The sequence below is a fragment of the Crassostrea angulata genome, chromosome 10 (genome assembly GCF_025612915.1).
Source record: "Crassostrea angulata isolate pt1a10 chromosome 10, ASM2561291v2, whole genome shotgun sequence".
Lineage (NCBI taxonomy): Eukaryota > Metazoa > Mollusca > Bivalvia > Ostreida > Ostreidae > Magallana > Magallana angulata.
The window spans coordinates 41,973,667-41,993,740 of NC_069120.1; the positions used below are offsets into that span (position 1 = coordinate 41,973,667).

Below are 20,074 nucleotides of genomic sequence, written 5' to 3' on the forward strand. Positions count from 1 at the left end.
TAATAATGAATCAAGAAGACTAATCATTTCTATGAATTTCTACGTTGCTTATTGAGTATACAACACCATGAAGACCCAATCAGCTAACAGAGAAAATGTTATACATTTTGGTTACTATAAATCAACGGCCTTAATTAAATGGGGAATATATATATATAGCGTACTAATGATTTGCATTATGGTTAATATGAAAATACAGATTTGAATGTAAAGTTCTGCTGTAAATTTTACCCATGATGGAGTTTGAATGAAAGAGATAGGGAAGAGGTGTTGGTATTTTCAAACTGTCCTGTGCAATTATGCAGATTTCTACATTACGAACAATTCCAGTACATGTACAAATTAATTTCAAGATAGTGTGATATACTTTTTCGACTTGAGGACCATTCATTCCTGAATACCTATTCACCCCTCAGGGATCGGTCCTGGTGATAGAATGTCCTAATTTCTGTATCGGGGTCTTGCTTTGACGAAATTTATGACCTAGATATGAAATTATTCACCCTGCGTGTATCTAGTCGAAATGTTCTTGCGGTAAATTTGGGTGAAACGTGAAATTTCCATCGCGCACATTAGATTGGATGAACAAAGAATCAATTGTCCGAATCCCGAGAAACGAAAACGAAATCAGAGTGTACTTGTAGGGGTCGGGGCGACTTGCTGGTGCAAACCGGGGTTTTCCAATTTAAAAAAAAAAGCATAAATTTTGACATTTATTTTTCTTTTTTACTACTCTTTTTTTTTTCTTTCTGAATACAGGCTTTCAAACATTTTCTATGTATGTTTTATTTTTGACGTATGAAATAAAATAAAAATATGATTTGTTTAATTGCTTGTTTTATTTTTTTAAGTGTGTTTAAGAACTATTGGCAACTAAAAAGGTTTAGATAACAAACTTCACCTTTTTCACATACAGAGAGAGAGAGAGAGAGAGAGAGAGAGAGAGAGAGAGAGAGAGAGAGAGAGAGAGAGAGAGAGATGGTTTTTATGATGATTTGTCCTTCACTTTTTGCACTGAAGTATGCACCTTTAACTACTAATAAGAGTCATGTGAGCTGATACAATCTCGAAAACGTAAGAGATTGCTAAGTACACCACTTCAAAGTCTGAATGAATTGCAAGTACTGCAAGTTTCGCCTTACCGTACTTTACATGAATCGCTTGAAAATATTCTTCTGGAACTCGAAAAATTTTTACGGACGTAAACTTTGTTCCCTTAATCCGCACATTTTGATACAATTAGTCATGTTTTGTTAATTTCTTTTTCATTAAATTTTTATGTGCAATTTTGGAACTCAAGACTATGAGGAAATATTGGGCAAAGTCGGACAACTCTTGTATATATGAATACGTCTGAGAGTTGCAAATTTTGTAAAATGCAGACTTCTCTAGCTGTTTCTTGCTCTAAATTTGAGATAGTTCTATGTCGATGTTATCTTCTTTAATACAACATTTTTAGAAAAAGAATTCAAACTTTTATTTTGGCAAATTTACAAAATTAAAACAGCAACATTTAAACGTAACAGCATCTTTGTTATTTCCGTGATTTATAAGGTTTTTCACATTAAAGTTTTATCATGATTTATACTTGATTGTCATGAGATGAGTTGTATCCAAGTCAGTGCTTTAAAAACCATCGAATTATTATTTCAAAATGTATAATGGTATAAAAATACATTAATAAAAACTAAAATTCCTACGAGACAAAAGTACATGGATTATTTCTTAAAACCAAAATAATTATGAAATAGAAATATGTGTATGTACATAAAAAGTCATAAAAAAGTTTCACATGAGTTTCGATTTGATATTCTGTGTATGCTCTCCTTTGCTGAACCCAACCTACTTCCTGGCACGTGTAAGAATACGAATGCGCGTGGGTGGGGGCTCCCTCTTCATCCACACAATCTCGGAGGAGGAACTCATGTTTTTAATGTTTCCTTTCTGTCAAATGAATAATATTCAGAATTCAGTAAGGAAAATAAGTTGATGAAAGATCAACGACATCGACCAATCAAAGGTAGTGTCCTTCATAAATTCAGATTCATAAATGTCGTATTTTTCGTTAAGGACAGGGGTATTTTCTAAATGTACATAATGTTGAGTTAAAACGATTGGATAATGCAGGCCATTACAAAAAAAATATAAGACTTAAAAAGGAAAATGAAGAGGCTGGTGTTGATACATAGAAAAATATTCAAAATTTCAAATTAATTTGATTTTTAGAGATAGAAAATGTTGATTTTTTTTTTCATTCAAAAAAATTATTTACCGCTGGATAAAAATGTTATATTCATAATTTCTTAGTAGATTAGAAAGGTAATAAGTCTGCCGCTTTGAGACTTGAGAAGCCCCCTACCATAGAACTGGTCAGTTTGGGTCGGCGTTTGAGGGAGGGCATCATTTCTGTCAGTCTCATCCAGTCAGGGATGTGGTCCGGCCACCGCTCGGGGATGTCTGGTTTACCCTGAAATATACGGACCAGGTAAAACAGAGAGAGAGAGAGAGAGAGAGAGAGAGAGAGAGAGAGAGAGAGAGAGAGAGAGAGAGAGAGAGAGATTTTATAACTATATATATATATCTAATTCTGGTTTCGAAGAATAAATCTTTAAAGTCTTGTGCAGAAACTTTGAAAGTCTTTTTTTTTCTTTGCAACTGAAATTAATCCAATATGTAATTACCCTTCGTTTTTCTTCCTTCTCTACCATGTCCGCCCAACTGTAGTCGAATTTGAAGATGGCCAGTCTGGTCGCCTGCAAAATGAAGTATACTATTAACCATTGCAGGTGTTATCTTTCTACATATGTATCGATATTCGAATGATTTCTTTTTATAGGTAGATTTTTCTCATGAGTACATTAAGATGAGCCACCTTCCTATGTATTTGGATTATATATAGTATTTTAACCTCGAGTGCCAAAGTATTAGTATTTTGTTTAATAAAAATCGATTGGATTTTTGCTTGAAGCAAAGAAGCTAGTGAGCTATGGTGGTCCTCTGGGGGCCATTTCAGCCATCGCTCAATCGCTTCCTATTCATTTGTACCATTATCTCTGAACAGAATTTTTGTGCAGTTGTAAGGGACCATAAGTGGACATATAATCGAAAAGAACAAGAATATGGGATGGAGAGTGGACCAAGGAGAGTAATTAAACATGAAGAATGAACATGCGAAACCAATATTATGACACACATTATGTCTCTGTCTGACTCTCGCTTCTTCGCCATTGCAATTTCGCATCTTCGTTTTACATGCGATGGAAAGGAAGCCCCTTCGGGACACTGAACAACGCAAGTTATCCATGAATAGATCATGGCAATAATGAATAGCAAATGAAAAGATAATATATTGCATTTCATTCTAACTGTCAACTCATAACAGACAACTTACCAAATCTTTTACAGGCTCATCCCCAAAATCCAAGACTTCGTTCTTCAAAATTAGAAATTAATAGAGAAAGGAAGTAGTAAAAACCATTATTTTATTACATAATATTTGTAGTTCTGTTTTATTTTAACTAGTAATGGTTTTACCAATATTTGTGGGCATCAATTTTCGTGGCTTTCATGGAAAGAAGGATATGTGAATGGCAAATGATGTTATCAATCAAATACAATATGTTAGTAGAAATTGAACTTCAAGAAACATTTGATTTCACGAATGAAATCAACGGAAAAAATTTAAAAATGAATTGGAACTCAACGAATATTTATTAAATCACTATTTAACCTGCATGACAGAGCTAACAATACCATTGAGTTAACAATTTACCATGTACGTATTAACATTGTAAGTAAAGCATTAGTTTCTTGATATATCTAAAGTGTTTGGAGAGAATAATATTGGAATGCATCAAAATTGAAGCGGACAACGTTTGCAAGTAAAACCAAATGCTTACAAACGTGTTGTCAGAGCAGTCTCAGAAAAGGTAGAAGATTTGGAAGGTACTCACCACCCACGACTCCTCCACCATTTTTCTGTGATATGGTTATATTTTAGCAACGTCAACTTGATAGCAATCGTTGCTTACCACGAGGAATATCCCGACGTTCATGACGTCACAATTTAAGTAGGGTAACGTGGAGAAATAAACGTTGTTTGTAATCTCGTTCAACCAGACGCTCGGCTGTCTCCGTAAATCTCCGACGAGCAGAGACGGAGATTTACAGCCGAGTGTCTGGTTGAACGAGACTAACGTTGTTTGGTGAGTCTGATTTTATGAACGAACTTCATAGAATTGGGTCACGTGAACAACCAAGTTCATATCCATTAGATTATAAATATGTCATAAAAGGAAAATTAGTAAAATCCTGGAGGTCTAGATATTTGGGATGGGGGATGGAGGAGGGGGGGGGGGGGTGGGGGTTGGTCCTGTCCTCAAGCACCAATACTAATGATTAAAATTCAAAATTAGTTCTCTATTTAGTATATTTGATATAAAAATTCAATTTTCTCCTATTTTTAACTTGCGCTTGCTCTACTTTCGAAGAATAGCAAAATTACATGTATATGTCTGATCAGATTGTGTATTAATATTAAATATCCCTATATTACAGTGACAATGTACCAATATACAACATATTTAATCCCATTAAAGTCTCTGTGATATTTTTTTTCTCAAAAATATTTTCAAATAATTCTTGAAATATTACTTGTGCTATCTACATGTAGTGTACTTATATTTTCATTTAAATAAAATACAAGCTGCTACTGATAGTGTTTGTTCGAGCTTTGGTTTTGTTTGTTTGTTTGTTCATTGTGTTTTTATTCGTTCATTAACTTTTCTGTATTCAGGCAAAAGAAAGGAAGTTGTCTTAGAATTGAATTGATAAATTATCTAACACCAATGCCAAATTGGCGAGCAATCCGCGGCATGCGGGCATTTAGATAGATACGCCAAGTGTTATAAGGTACCAGCATTATTCTCAAATATTCATGAAGAGCAGTTTAGATTTAAAAAAAATAATTGGTTGAAATCAAATCCAAGTGCCCATCAACGAAAGACATACCATAAGCATAAAAACCTTCTCTGCAATATTTATTACTCGATATAATAATTCTGTTGATTTCCCTCTCATTTGTCTTGTGTCTACCATGGGCACTGGTGACGTCATAATTTCGATTCTTTAATAAATTTTAGAGATTGGCCAAGCTCAGGGGCCATACAACTTTGATGAGTTCACATTAGAACTTAAATCTCACTTTTCTAAAAAGGAGATATCGCGGAAAAGCGACACTGGTTTCGAAAATAAGGGCCCCATCAAGTGCTCGGTTAGGAACTTCTTGCTGACCCCCTACGATGCGGACGAGACTCGAACGCCGACCATCAACAGACCAGGCAAGCGTTTTATCGTTGATAGAACCTAGCTTTAATTGATGTAATGTAGAGAAACCGAATACTATAAAGATTTCTTTCAATAGTGATGAGATTATCGACTGTTTTCCCCTGCTAATTTTGCATTCACGTTTTGATAATGGATGAAACTTTAAGCTACACTGTGTGTATCTTTTTGCCAAAGCAAGAAATCTTTTGAGACGTGAAATGAGGAAAATGTTAATGGCATGCCACTCTAATACAGACCCAGGTCAACGAATATAAGGTTACTGTCAAAACCGATTGTCATTACAAAAGACTCGAGATTTCATCTCCATGTAACAGTGAGCTCTCTAAAAATAATTATGAATAACTTACACAATGCGAAGTGTAAAAATAGTGCGAAAGTACTAGAAATCTTAGCTGAGTATAACCTAACTTGATGTAAGGAGAGCTATTGCTTTTACCATCCCGATAATTTTTTTACCACACACGCACACTTTTGTATAATTTCAGCTTCCAAGATAGATTATATGTACATGATATCGTCTTCCATAAACTGTAGTGTTAAAATCATAGCAACAGCTGCTACAAAATCATTGGTTTGACAATCAACCCCCTAGGCCCGTACTAATATGCAGCTATATGTAAATTCTTTAAGTTCCTTAATCAATAGAACAATGGATACCAATGTCTACAACAAAAACTGAAGAAGTTTTAATAAAAAATAAAACACATGCATTCCATATCATATATGCGTACATCAGTTCACTATAATTTACCACTCATAAAAATTAATACATTAATATGGCACATAAAATATAGAATTGACAAAACATTCTTGAACACAGAACAAATTACAATGTATAATGACGTCATAAGTCCGTTTCTAGGAGCACCATTTTCTTTCCGGATGGTCCTTCAATCTCTTCCACCGAGGTTGAACTATTTAGTGTCGTGGTGTCGCGGGAAGAGTTATCTGTCCTTGCCCCCTCCTCCACTACACTGGACTGCTTTAATGCCTTGTCGGCTGGTGTCTGATTTGCTGCCATCTTGGAATGCTGTTTAGACCCATCGGTCTTTGACTCTCCAACTTCCTGTATGACATCAGTAACACCGGAGTTCTTTTCACTAACCGTGCTATCCTCCCCTGTCCCTTTCAGTAAAGGACTCGTCTCGGGAACGTTCACGTAGGACGCTGTAGGGTCTGGACATTCCACTTTCAGCCTACACGTCATGAGATCAGTGTTCGAAAGCAGTACTTTCTCACTAGTGCTCACGCTTCTGGTTGCCACGAGGTGGTCCAGCGACTCCAGTTGCATTGGAACGTAAACATTGTCTGCACTCTGAGATTGTCCAGTTTCTGCAATCTCAACATTGGTGTAATCGACACTGTTGACGTAATCATGGTGTGTCACCTGACCCAGAGACCCGGATGTGTCATGGCCGTCTTCCTGAGTCGGGTGAGCGTGATTGTCCGTGTTACCATAGCTATCGTAGCCTTCGTCGTCCTTGTCTTTCTCGTCATCACTATCTGTGTTAGAATAGCACGGCAGGAGAACGCACTTGAAGCACAAGGTTTTGCAACCAGGAATATGGAGGATCCCCCGAAATGCCCTTCGACATCCTTCTCTGCAGGAGCTGGGAAGAGAAAAGGATATACACACATTTATAATGAAAGTTGATAACAGTAATGAGCTAGCCCATAAGACACATTCGCCATTTATCGATGTAATTAAAACTGCATCATGCTTCTGTCGCTTGGTTTGTAGATAACAATATATTCCGTCTGGTGGTTTGACAGCAAGACTATATGAGTCAGGAATATCTGATGTAAATGTATCGACAATCTACAAGGTTTCCCTTGCATATGTCAGTCAAACGTCATTCAAACCGTCGCATAGAGGAAATGATATACGAAGTGTCGTATAAAGCATATTTTCAAGTAAAAAAATAGCTTCTATTGGTCAGCAATTTTTCAAATTAACTAAATCGCAATTTTAAATTTAACTATCAATCTGCCATGTTGAAGAAATGAAGAGAGATGCATGTAACAAAACGAAAGCATATATACATGAATACACGCTATACAAAAGCATTTAAGTGGTATTTGATCAAATACTTGAAGAATCGAAATATGAATATCAGTTCATTAATAATCCCAAGAGACTGTTAATGTCGATAATCAAGATCAAAATTGTTGGACTCAGATTTCCCGGATTCATGAAATACTTGAGAGCCCGGATCAAATCTCGGCTTCAGCGACAGCTATGAGAAAGGTCGTTGGACAGAGTGATGTCACTAAAGTGACTAGCTTACAAGGCCTACATACATATTGATTAAAGAATAATACCAACAAAATGGAAGAGCAGAGTAAATCCAAAGATTTAGACATTCGCTTTTTTCATGCAAACATTTACTGCTTTCCTTGCATTTGTAATGACCATCAGTAAGGCATTTAACCATTTGTAAAATAAAGGTCAAGGAAAAAATATGGAGGCTGTCTTACCTCATTTGGGATCCGATGTCAGAGCAGTGATGTAGCTGTTAGCACAAGACGACCCTCATCCTGTAAAAAAAAAAGTAATTGCAAGATGACTGGTTTGCAGTGTTATATAACGCATCGGGAAACCCGCAGGGAGAAGGGGTCTCTTGCAATAAGCATCGCACGGCCAGTTGTATAATTCAAAAGTTGATCATTCTGTACGGGTCCTCGTGAAAACAATACGGCACGGCGATCATACCTAAACAATCTAATGTAGAAATCGATCGGCTACGTCACGACCAACAGACTTGTTCCAACAGACATCGATTCCTGCAGAAGTGTAAACATACGCGTGAATTTTTTATTTTTTTTCCATTGGTACTGAATTTGATCGGTTAATGGTCTACGGCCATGCGAAACGGGAAGGTCGGGAGCAAAAGGTGTATAATTATATATCCAGGCTGTTAGATTCGTTTGGAAATTTAAAGCCATAGTTTCCCATCATAAATGTTCCTGTATTTGATCAGTTGCCCTGTTAATACATCTTTCCATTACAAATTCGGAAAGTAATGCAATGCGACTATGCTGTATGTGAAAGCTAGCTCCACCTTTCTGTGGATTATGTAATTTTCGGAAATTTAAATATTTTATTGGATTTTGTTCTGAGTGTATTACTTAAAAAAACATGCATTTATGTTGTATAGACAACACCAGGTAAGACGCCATTGTTCGCTTGAAACGGAAGCTTTTTATGACAGTTTCTTCAAAAGTATTCAACAGAGGTTTGAGGAAACACCAAACATAAAAGACGCTAAGAAATCAGATTTTTTAAAAGAATCTTTTATTCATCTCTTTTATAAAGATAAAATATTTTCTGTATTCAGTCAATATTGTGTTAAAGTAAAAACTCTTTTCAATGTAATGTCGTTGCTTAAGGATAAGGCACAGTGATAATGTGTCTCCTGTATTACTTTGATTAAACAAAGTCTTTGGCAGAGTATGAATTCTTAGGTATAGAAACTTTTGGTTTACATGCAGTACTGGCACTATTATTGAACAATAATACATCTATTTGGTATAATACTATAAAATTGAACATTTTAAAAACATGAAACTTATTTTGCGTGAATTTTGAGGAAAAAAAATGCATTTTAAAACACTAAAATCAGAAAATTGACACAAGTAAAATCTGCATGATAAAAACTTAATATTAAGACATGAATACAAATATTTGAAAAGGTGTATGAATAATGATCCTAAGATATAACAAGGGACGCAAAAAAATAGAATGGAATATTGCAACTATGAATTCTCTTATGGAAAATGAAAAATAAAATCTTTTCTCTAAATTATCCTTTCATTTTACATATAACTTCTAATGGCTGTAAAAATAAAACATGAGTAATGCAAACTGAAATATACTCCAACTTCAAACTGTGTTCATTAGTTTTATACCTGCACAATCCCTCTGATAATGGGTTCACTTTGTTAAATGCATGTACAGAGCGTTCAGCTACTTCACTTAAAATTGTTCACTTGTATACAACAACTAAAGCTGCATTCTTTCTACAGTCATCTATTGAACCCTTGAAACTAAAATCTAGAGAGAAAGCAGCACTAAAAATACTCTCAAAATCTCATTTTGTAAGAAAACTGGTTAATCACTCTAAAACATCATCAAACTTTGTACAAAAGTTTTGATTTGAAAATCAAGACAGAATGTGTATGTCTGAAAGCAAAATGTGCATGTCTGAGTTTGTTCAGGTTCAATGAAAAAAAAAAACCTTTGGATTTAAATATTACATGACAAGATAAAATTCTAAGTAAAAGTTTCCTGCTTCCATGTTAAAACCTCATTATTTATCAAAAAGGGAAAAACCCTTGCAAAATCACAAAACTTGACAATAAAAATACAGTGCTGAAACATTTCTTTTTAAAAAAAAAACTTTGACCGTCCAGTAAAGCTTTGATCACTTGAACACATTTTCTCTAAAAATTTCAAGCAACACACATTCTACAGAGTCAAACTACCGTAAATATTTTGGCACCATTTATAAGCAATGTTTCATTTAAAAACTTGGAAGTTAAAAATATCTCAGACAACAGACACAATTTGAAGTTTGACTTCTTCCGACTTCTGTTTTTTAGACACTTTGTATGTGTTCCGAGTGCCCGGTTGTTTGGGTAGATTCAAACTTCCCGTAGATTTCACGATCGGACTCGAAAACACAGAAGCTGATTGAGATATGTGTACAGAGTGTCCTTTTTTGGGATTGGAGCGAACCACAGAAGTTTTGGGACTACCTGAAGATCTCAGAATTTGTGAAAAACTTGAAACCGACTGAACGTTTTCTGTTGATTTACTAGATCGTATACCCGATGTTGTTGTGGGCTGGTATACACTGCCAATACTGTTTGAGATAGAACTGGACTTGTTCAGATCAGAGGCAGACTTATTTTTCACAATACTGTCTGTCCTACCCAGCCAGATGGGCTGAGCAACTACAATGTCTTCTGGGGACAAGGGTTCCTCCTCCGGTGAGAATTCATTCAGCATGGTGGAATCGTCCTTGTTGACCATGCCGTAACCCCCGCTTGGGGCCTCGGGCTCACTCCACAGGAGTCTCCCACAACTCCCAAACAGTTTGGACAAAAACATACCTCCTCCTGACAGTCACCCTGTGGGAGACAAGAATACAAGTTATCAATGGGGAATCAGGGACACTCAAATACAAACAGCTACAACACAATCTACAGACAGTGCAGTTCTTTGTCATAATGTGCAGAGTGGACCTCCCCCCCCCCCCCAAAAAAAAAACCTTCTTTCCAAATTTCCAGAATTTGGATAACTTGCTACAACACATATTCAACAGTGCAAAGTGCTTTATTATAATGTGAACCCCCCCCCCCCCCCCCAACCACCATCCAATTCTCAAAATGCCAGCATTTAGATAAATTTTCCTAAAAAAATTTCGTTGAGATGAAATTCAGCGAGATTATTCTGCCCATTTTACTCTTAGCTCCTTATTCCACACTTATGAAAGGATAGTACATGTACTGGTGCACAACAAAAATGAAGAAATAAGTGAGTTAGGACCAGTAAATAACAACAAGAGGTTCTGAAGTAGGTCATTAGGAGAATGACTTCAGTATAGGACACACAAGGGTCACATTCATGTTACACTCACAGCTAGAATAACACATGGCTAGGTGACTGTCAGGAGAGAAAGAAAAGGAGAGAGAGAAAGACTTGGCATGACCAATGATTCAAGTATACACAGGTACAGACAATGATAAATGTAGACAATGACAGAGAGGAGAATGATATGACAAGTCGGTGCAGAAAGGTCAAAGGAAAGAGGTTAAAAGTCCGTGCTGCAAAATTAACATGATTAATCACAATTTGAAAATGAAACAAAGAGGAATTAGATTATAGTGAATGATTCATTCTTGATTGTTCACAATATGAGACACTTTTTAACAAAGAAAATTACAATTCTATTTACAAGTACATTTTATCAATATAAGGAAGATCTATTGTAGATTAATGGAACCAGAATTAAAATACAATCTGATTAAAATCAGATTGCCGAAAATATATATAGGTCATGCTTTTTATATAGAATAATTATGTGAATGGATGTACGATTTAAAAGCAACAAATCTGTTCATGCTTGCATGACCATGAATATCAACAGTACAGATGGTTATGTATAGACATTATGTGCACACATGCCTGATCATTATAGGAAGTGATGATAGTTGTTGATCACGACACATACAGTTAAACAATGGACTCCGACATATAAACACATTTAACTTATACATAACACACACAGGTTATCATTCAGAAATACATGTCTACACAATCTGTTATCAGGTTCATGCAGGCTCATCAACCAAATCCAAGTTGTCAGCAATTTTGATAACATTGTTGGGAGTTTTTACAAGCCAGCTGTTAAACTAAACAGTTATTATAAATCTGGGTCAAGCTTTCTTAATGATCGAGGGATCTTCTCCGTTGACTTACCTTCTATTTCCCCAGCTCAAAAGTCATAAAACAAGGAAATTTGAGGTTGAGTATTATTTCACTATAAACGTAGTTAGCCAAGGGCTCTCTCTGTCGGAGAGCGTGCACAGTGAACTAAACAACACAGGATAAAAGCCACTTCCTACACACTTTGTGAATCAAGAATGACTCATTTTTACCTGTTCATTGTTATCTAATACATAGAATTAACAACTCATTCTTTTAGAAGAAATACATATACATACCAAAATTAACAATCTTTATATTCTTGATTTAAATCAATATTTAAACCTACCTCCGACAAAAGTTAGTTTCTTTGAAGGGTTAAAAGTTTAAACTCCACACACCATCCACACAAAGCCTGTTTTTGTAAACAATTCGCAATTATAACCCACCGTATTCTATTTCCGGATTGGAAGAGTATACCTATCTAAATGTGTCAAAGTCCGCTACGTTCCGAGTGATAAATAAAGGACCTACAGTAACTATAAGTCGAAATACAACTTAATGAACTATATTTACCTCTCTGTTAAGTGTGTCGCTGTCTGCACGTGTGTAATGTCAGCCAGGTATTTACAGGTGCGCCAACCAAAACACTCCAACAAGGAGGTGGTTCTGGATTTTGTCAAATCACGTGATGTGTCACAAGGCATCGTTAAAAAAATTATAGCTCGCCTGCTCCAAGTACGCGGGATAACGCATATATAATACATGTACACGTAATTGTTTACAGGGTGGGTGTACAAAATTTACAATAGCATGTACTTTAACGTAAATTTGAACTGATAATCTACATGTGGTATACTTTAAAATATCAGTTCCTTTTATCTTCGTACAAGCTAGAATCAATGAAATAAAATCTGAGGGTACCCATTAAAAAAAACACGGCCACGGGAATGATGATCGTATATATAAAATTGCATGTACTAATTCAATTCAAGAAGTTGGACATTAAAACATATCACCTTTACTAACACTAATTTACCCTTCCCCCACCCCCTCCGACACCCTCCAGTGGGGTACACACTGAGGTAAATTCTGCTATTGGCATTTTGAATAAAGATTTTGATATTGAATATATATTTCGTCAAATACAAAAGTATATTGATTTGCAGCTATCGATTCAAAGAGTAGGGTGTATTGATTATGCATTTATTTCAATTATTTATGCATTTATCATTAAATATTGATCATGCATGGATATCAAATTCTTAGAAAACAGTATCGGTCGCATGGTTTTTTTTACCTAAAATCGTCTGTTTATAAGAACATGCTGAAAAATTGAATATCTGTTATATACTTTTAGACCAATATTGGACATGCAGGGTGCGCCCATGGGCTAGATTGCTCAACCGCTTTAATGTCATGTACATGTCACTACGTACATTTTTGTATCTGGACATGTTTCCAAAGCCTAGAGAAAATGTATATAGCAGCTATAAAAAAGACTAAGCATTGTTTCAAGACTATCCATGTTCATTCTACGACAGAAAATTTAAAGAATGTTATAACAATGATCTAGAGAACTCACTGACAATAGTGGGAACCCCCAACCCCACCCCTTCTCATCACAACTACATACTTCAGACAGGATTAAGTTGAAGGTCCAGATGGTCATACATTTACTTATTCCAAAGATTGAAAAAAATATGCATTTGTTTTACTTGCAATGAAAAATCGTTAAAAGAAAAGAAACCGTCTGAGTTTCGCTCAAGAAGCCAGAGAGCCAGACGGGTCGATTTATTACACTGACCAATTCCACAAATAAGAAATAAATACATTAAAGAATCTAACCACAATGGACCAAAGATTGAATGTAATAAAAACTGGGACAAGTTCACAGATCAGAGATTAAAGATCAGAGATACCCAAAAGATATAACAATCATGTAATCAGGATTATCGGAATTCTGGCTTCGCCCAGTAAAAATCCAATGTAAAGGTACTGACGTAGGCTAACTATTCTGAAATAAATTTAGCAGTTTTTTTTTAAACAAAAAAGAAATTTTGTATCTTAAACATGTATCTCCAAAAACCTGCACATTTGTCGCTTCTATTTTTAGTTGGTCGGCGCGTGGTTACGTCTTTAGCAGGGCAAAAAAGCACACGCATGTTTTGGGTTCTCTGAGGAAAAACATGAATGGGATTTGGCGGAAGTTGTTAACAACTGGTGCCTATCAACATCTGCGGGAACCAGCATGCAGCGCCTGGAGGGACGATTAGCAGAACTCGGCGGGGGAGCGTGTAGTTCTCCCCGTTGGACACGTCCCTCTAACCTTTTTACATACTTCTTGCTAATCAAGATTATATTCGATCCGGGCCCATATTTTTGAGAGGAGAAAGGATCTATTAATACAGTCATACAGATTAATGTAAAGAGTCTACGGAAACGGGAACCATCTGTCAGAATTCAAAGACCATTATCTGGGGGGGGGGGGTTCCTGTAAGAATCTGAGAACTTTTTTACGTATCTGTTTTCACGTTTTTTCTACGCGTATGTAAATAAAAATGCCGTCTGTTTTAGATTATTCTCTTCGTTTTTTATTCAAACGGCAGAAACTTTTCTTTCGTAATGAATAAATATTCTAAAATGTTTTACCAATTAAAAACTCGTTTCATCTTTAACTTCAAAATTTAACATTCAGAAACATTTAAACAATTCAATCTAGAACCATATAAGATATACATATACCTATAAAACATATCTATTATGTAACTTACTTGTGAAACATGGTAAATGCGTACCCTCCCAACATTTCCGATTCCCTGTGATAAACTGATTGATAGCACGTGTGGCGGCCCGCCGACGCTCTTATTAAAATGTATACAATTTTTCGGATGCTAAGGTCAAGGTAAGAAGGAAATACAACTCATCGAAGGAATGCAAGTATCCGAAGTCACGTGGTATTTTTTTAAGATCCATCATCTTAAACAAGACGTTTGGAAAGTGTGGTAACAGGCCAACTACTTTAGAGGCATTTAACCCGGATACTAAGATTTAAATGTATTTGAAATGAAAACTTTATTCATACGTAGTTTATGAATTAAATAGACGACTATCTTACACTTTATAATGTATACCAGATAAATTAAACCTCAAATAATGAACAAAAATATTTAAAATTCAGTCTATTAAACATGCATTAAAACTAAGTGGCATTTAAATTTATTGTTGTACACTAATTGAGAAAGTTGCATCCATTTTGTGATTAGAGGAGTTTTGCAATTTTCACTCCATTTTTTTCTGAAACCGTAGAAAAAAAAGACGACTGTATGCCAAGGGTATGGGTTGTTTCATAATACTTTCCCATAAAACAATAAATAACCATGATGTAAAAAAGACAACCAATAAAACATTTAATAATGCATGTATTGCGAAAATAAAGTAATAAACAATAGATGCTGGAAGACAATGCATAGGCTAGTAAAATATTGTTTAAAATTCACAAAATGATCAACAGAAACAGTTATTATCACATCGAGTGCATCAGCTCTAATTATCAAACTCTTAAGTTGAAAAGAAAAGGCAAGGTAAATTAAGGGTGACGTTTACTCAGAATGAAAAAAAATCCACTGATGATATAAAAAAACCATCTATTGTGTGTTATAGACCTTCTATTGTAGTGTCATTTTTCATTTTCAATGAAAAAATGGCCATTAACTCAAAAAGTAGGTCATTGACCTACTTTTTGAGTTAATGGCCATTGTATATATCTGGAAAATTAAAATTTTACACTATGATTGAGATTTTTTTAATTGTGAAATTAATACGAATTGCTCAACACTTTTAAACATGAAATACAATTTATGAATGGCAGTGACACTAAATACATACAAAGCATTAAGTTTTCGTTCACAATTTTTATAAATATTCCAGTCCGAATTTCCTCTATCACTTTTCATACCCCTACCTATTTTTTGATCCAATTTTACAAAAAATTGAATGATGATATACAAAAACATATATAGTATCAAACTACTTAAATGATCTTATTCTGTTGGCATATAATTTATATGAGGTCATTGATAAAAATTTCAAGATATGGTGTCTGTTCTCGTTTTTAAGCATTTTTCAATATTTTTTAAATCATGATAAATCATCATAAATGAATAACTGAGGTAAAACTAACAGAAAATATGCAAAATTATATAGACTGAAATATAAAATCTTAACTTTTAATATTAGAGTAATGCCAAAAATGTTTAAGCAGAAAACGAAATCTGCAAATTTAGTTCGAATGTCCTCTGTTTGGCTAAAAAATTATTTTTTTTGGGGCATAATTCCACAATAAAGTAGAAAAATCGAATGTTATGTCAATAATAATTCATTTCACAAATACCTTTTGTGTTTAGAACAAATGTTACTCATGACATTGAACTTTATAACAATCCGAATTTGAGAACTCAAACCCTGAGTAAACAACAGCCTTAATGAAGAATAAATAAAACAAAAAAAAACCAGAATGTCGAAAATTTAGTCTTTCGTTAAAATGTGTCGTTAAAAACAAGAATTACGCTTGTTGACGACCCTCGCTGCATTTAATACACCACCGCTTGACACAGTAATGTCTGATGACGTTTACTGAAATGGATCGTGAAAAAATATAAATAAGTGGATGTAAATACTTTTACGCAAATGCATCGTATTGAAACTTTCCACACTGCCAGAAAATATGATTAACAAAACTTACAAGGCATTCACTGCAACCAATGTGTTTTACTTTATAAAATTCTTAATTTTCTCCGAAAAGAAAGGGACCAGTCAGGTTAAAACCATATTGTAAATATGAGACGGGGAAGGTTTGATTGTTATCATGCAAACTAAAGGGACTGAACCCTCATCCGAAAACCCTCCCCCCGATAAAACTTTGTACCAAGCTTGGTTGGAGATCAGAAAAGTCCACTTGTCCACTTCACTCAGGAGAACATGAGTGATTGGATGATCGTGGATTTTTTTTTAGACAAAGCCACAAGTAAACTTTTCCAAGTTCTATTTTTCAAATGAATTCTTTAACCTCTCTTTAATTACATAATTATTTTATTTCATCTCATTTCATAACCCTTAGGTCTGAAGGAAACGAAGATTGCTGCATCAACATAATTCCAATTAACACATGTATTTAGCATACGAATCCCGTCCATTCCTTCAAAAGGTTTTCTGGAGATCCAATGGAAAACATTTGCACGTCATTCATGCTAGTATGTCAGCTTCACGGAAATTCATTACATACTGCTATAGTTTTGATTTAATATTGTGTTGCATCGGCAAAAATACACAATGCAAATTGTAATAACAACGCAAAATGTAATAAGACAATATAATTACATTTTTAGTGTTATTACATTTCGCGTCGGGATCAACGCAAAATGTAATAACAACATAGCGTATTTATATATTGATTATATCTTACAAATCAATGTAAGCTGTTCCAATAAAAATAAGTCTCATCAATGATACAATCAAAGTTCCCCTGAATTTCACAGCAAATTGTAGTAATGCAAAATGTAATTAAATTGAAACATGGATTCCAATAAAGCTCAATTTGTGATTATAATGACTCATAATAATGTTGACCATAGATACCAAGAAAATTTCGAAATAAGAGAGAAATAACATAAACGACAAGCAATGAATTATTGAATGTTTCAGATCTTATTGAAAACAATCTTAAACAATCTAACGTCTAAAATACGGTGACTGAATTCATCTTGACTTTGACCGGACAACGGTTTATTATTTGTGAAAACGCAAAACATTTGGGGGATGCACGTGTTGCGTAGCGATATAGATTACTATATCATCAAAATAGCTCGGGCACACCAATCTTTGCAATCAGCAGTTATTATTAAACTAGAGGTACTGTGAGCAAGCTCACAAAAGACATCCCCGCTAAGAAAAATTCATAACTCAGGTATTTTTTTTATTATAGAAAATAAGAGATGCTATGTATTTTACAGTCCATGTTCTACAATGCTAATATGAGTACACAAACCAATTTGTACGCATTCCTTAAATTCCTTTTTATTTGAACCTAACTATCAATGAATGACGTTATTTGCATCCTTATGATAACAAACATGACTGGAATCAAACGATAATCCACATGTCAAGCAGCCATTAAATGTTTTGAAATTTTGGTATACCGGGCTCAATTTTTGTCCGAAAATTTTTCAACATTTTTTTTTTTCCAAAAAAAAAATAAAACAAAACAAAAAAACATTGGGCAAGCCATTTTCAGAGAGGCGGGCGAGGATGAGAATCTAAAAATTAATTTTATGTGGCCTGACACAAGCAAGCTTTGTGTAAAATTTTAGCTTCTAATCAAGACATGACACAGACAGGTATTAAGCATTTTTAAACGATGACCTTGAACTTGCCCAAATGACCTTATGGTCAAGGTCGTGACACACCTTCATGTCATAAGCGATCTTTGTGTGCAGTGAGAACTTCCAATGTCTCTCGATAAGAAATATATATATCGTAATGTACATTTGACCCCTTATCAGAAATATTTTATTATAGAAAATTTTCCTATTTTCTACATATTGTATCTTTATATTGTAATTGTGTTTCAAACTATTTCAGGAACAAAATGCACAAAAAGTAACTGATTTCTTTTGTCACTATAAAACCCATTTCGCTGCAAGGAAATATTTTCTATTACTTGATAATCTGCTTCGTAAATATTCACACTTATCACGGCGATGAGTGAAATATCTATCTAGTTAAGGTCAAACAAATTTTACGTAACAAATCACTTCTCAATTAGAAATTTCTTTTGATGTTTGATCTACTCAATTAGTGTCAGGTCATCGGATTAAGCCCCTTTGTCTGAACCCACGCTATACCTATCTTTTTGTCAAGAGGCCCTCGCAAGGGAATCCTTTCTTATTTTTATTGATACAATAAGTAATTAACCTATAATGTACCTCACCTGGACTAAGTCGATTTTTGTCCCAAGATCCCAGCGCGTCACTTTATGCTGGACCCTTGTGGAATAAATATCTTTATTGTATATCGACTCCATTTATCAATTACAGGTAGGACATTATTTTATATACATTTTTATATGCATTTTTATTACAACTATTTGTCTTTTTAAAGGGTAAAACGTTCAACTTTTTTCTGTCATTGAATTTTACCTTATCTTGAAATTACATTTATATACATGTATATTACATGCTTTGATAAGAAAATATTGTTAGCCAAAAATATTAACTTGAATGTTTATTTTCTCAATCATTTTATGTTCATAATCATTTTCCCATCTGTTCTAATATGTTGTTATTTGATTTATTTTTGATTCTCTTACTTATCAATAATTACTATTCCCCGCTTCTCACTTTGATAATTGCTAAAGCGTCTTCCGGAATTACCACGTGATTGGTTCTAAATTTAGTCATTGTTTATACTTCCGCCCGAGAGGAAATGCGGGCTTTACAAATCTATTTCGTTAAGAGAATGCGTATTTCATTATATAATTACAATCGATCGTTCCTAAATTATAATGTAAGTGTTTAACATGTTTATTTTTATCTACGCTTTCTTTTATTTGAACTTAAGATCTATATTTAACTTTAATCATTTTACGTCTTTATTTCGGCTCGTCAACATAGCCGAGTACATGTGTACTCGCGCTAAGTATAGGTTCGTAGCTTACTACTACATGTAAACAAATATAGTTGACTTTTCAATAATTATGGTCCTCATCATAGCCAAGCGATCTCTCCATTTTAGTTAATTTTCCCCTTATTTTAATTTTTATTTATAATCATATGATATAGCTATGTACTTATAAAACACAGATTTAATGTGGTCAATATTCACTTACCATGTGTATATGTTACAATTGTGTTAGAGTATGCAAAGACTCATTTTTATTGTGGTCCTTTTTATGTTGCATCTCTATACATATTTTGTAAAGACTCATTGTTTAGTACTCTGTTTTATTTGTCATCACTTTTATCATTTGTTTATAATTGACTTTATGCTGGACCCTTGTGGAATAAATATCTTTATTGTATATCGACTCCATTTATCAATTACAGTACAGAAAAATAACCTTAACAACAACAACCCCAAGCACGAAATATTTTTTCGTGACATATATATGGACAGGACATTTTGCACAGACAGACGGACGGACCGACAGACAGACGGACGGAGCAGGTGATTCCTATATACCCCCCCCCCCCCCCCAAAAAAAAAGGGCTTCGTTTGCGGGGGGGATATAATAACGATGAC

At 34.5% G+C, this 20,074-nt stretch overlaps 3 protein-coding genes across 6 annotated transcripts; all 3 read right to left on the reverse strand.

The window, feature by feature from the left end:
• Positions 1–1,486: 1,486 nt before the first annotated feature.
• LOC128168084 (uncharacterized) lies at positions 1,487–4,207 on the reverse strand. Its single transcript, XM_052834176.1, has 5 exons — positions 3,954–4,207; positions 3,392–3,433; positions 2,682–2,753; positions 2,360–2,467; positions 1,487–1,944 (listed from the first exon to the last, which is right to left on the reverse strand). Exons 1-5 carry the CDS (start codon positions 3,972–3,974, stop codon positions 1,843–1,845), a joined length of 345 nt encoding a protein of 114 aa, XP_052690136.1. The 5' UTR covers positions 3,975–4,207; the 3' UTR covers positions 1,487–1,842.
• A 1,799-nt stretch (positions 4,208–6,006) lies between these two features.
• Positions 6,007–14,674, reverse strand: LOC128166727 (uncharacterized). Of its 4 annotated transcripts, none has more exons than XM_052832051.1 (3): positions 14,551–14,674; positions 7,825–7,884; positions 6,007–6,956 (listed from the first exon to the last, which is right to left on the reverse strand). In XM_052832051.1, the coding sequence occupies exons 2-3, from the start codon at positions 7,827–7,829 to the stop codon at positions 6,191–6,193; spliced, it is 771 nt and encodes a 256-aa protein (XP_052688011.1). In that variant the 5' UTR covers positions 7,830–7,884; positions 14,551–14,674; the 3' UTR covers positions 6,007–6,190. The 4 variants fall into 4 exon arrangements, with proteins under 4 accessions (XP_052688011.1, XP_052688010.1, XP_052688013.1 ...); XM_052832050.1 differs by lacking the exon at positions 14,551–14,674 and adding an exon at positions 12,353–12,478; XM_052832053.1 differs by lacking the exon at positions 14,551–14,674 and adding an exon at positions 11,831–12,042.
• Positions 8,623–12,308, reverse strand: LOC128166728 (uncharacterized). The gene is made up of 2 exons (XM_052832055.1): positions 12,126–12,308; positions 8,623–10,479 (listed from the first exon to the last, which is right to left on the reverse strand). Exon 2 carries the CDS (start codon positions 10,457–10,459, stop codon positions 9,896–9,898), a length of 564 nt encoding a protein of 187 aa, XP_052688015.1. The 5' UTR covers positions 10,460–10,479; positions 12,126–12,308; the 3' UTR covers positions 8,623–9,895.
• Positions 14,675–20,074: the final 5,400 nt, after the last annotated feature.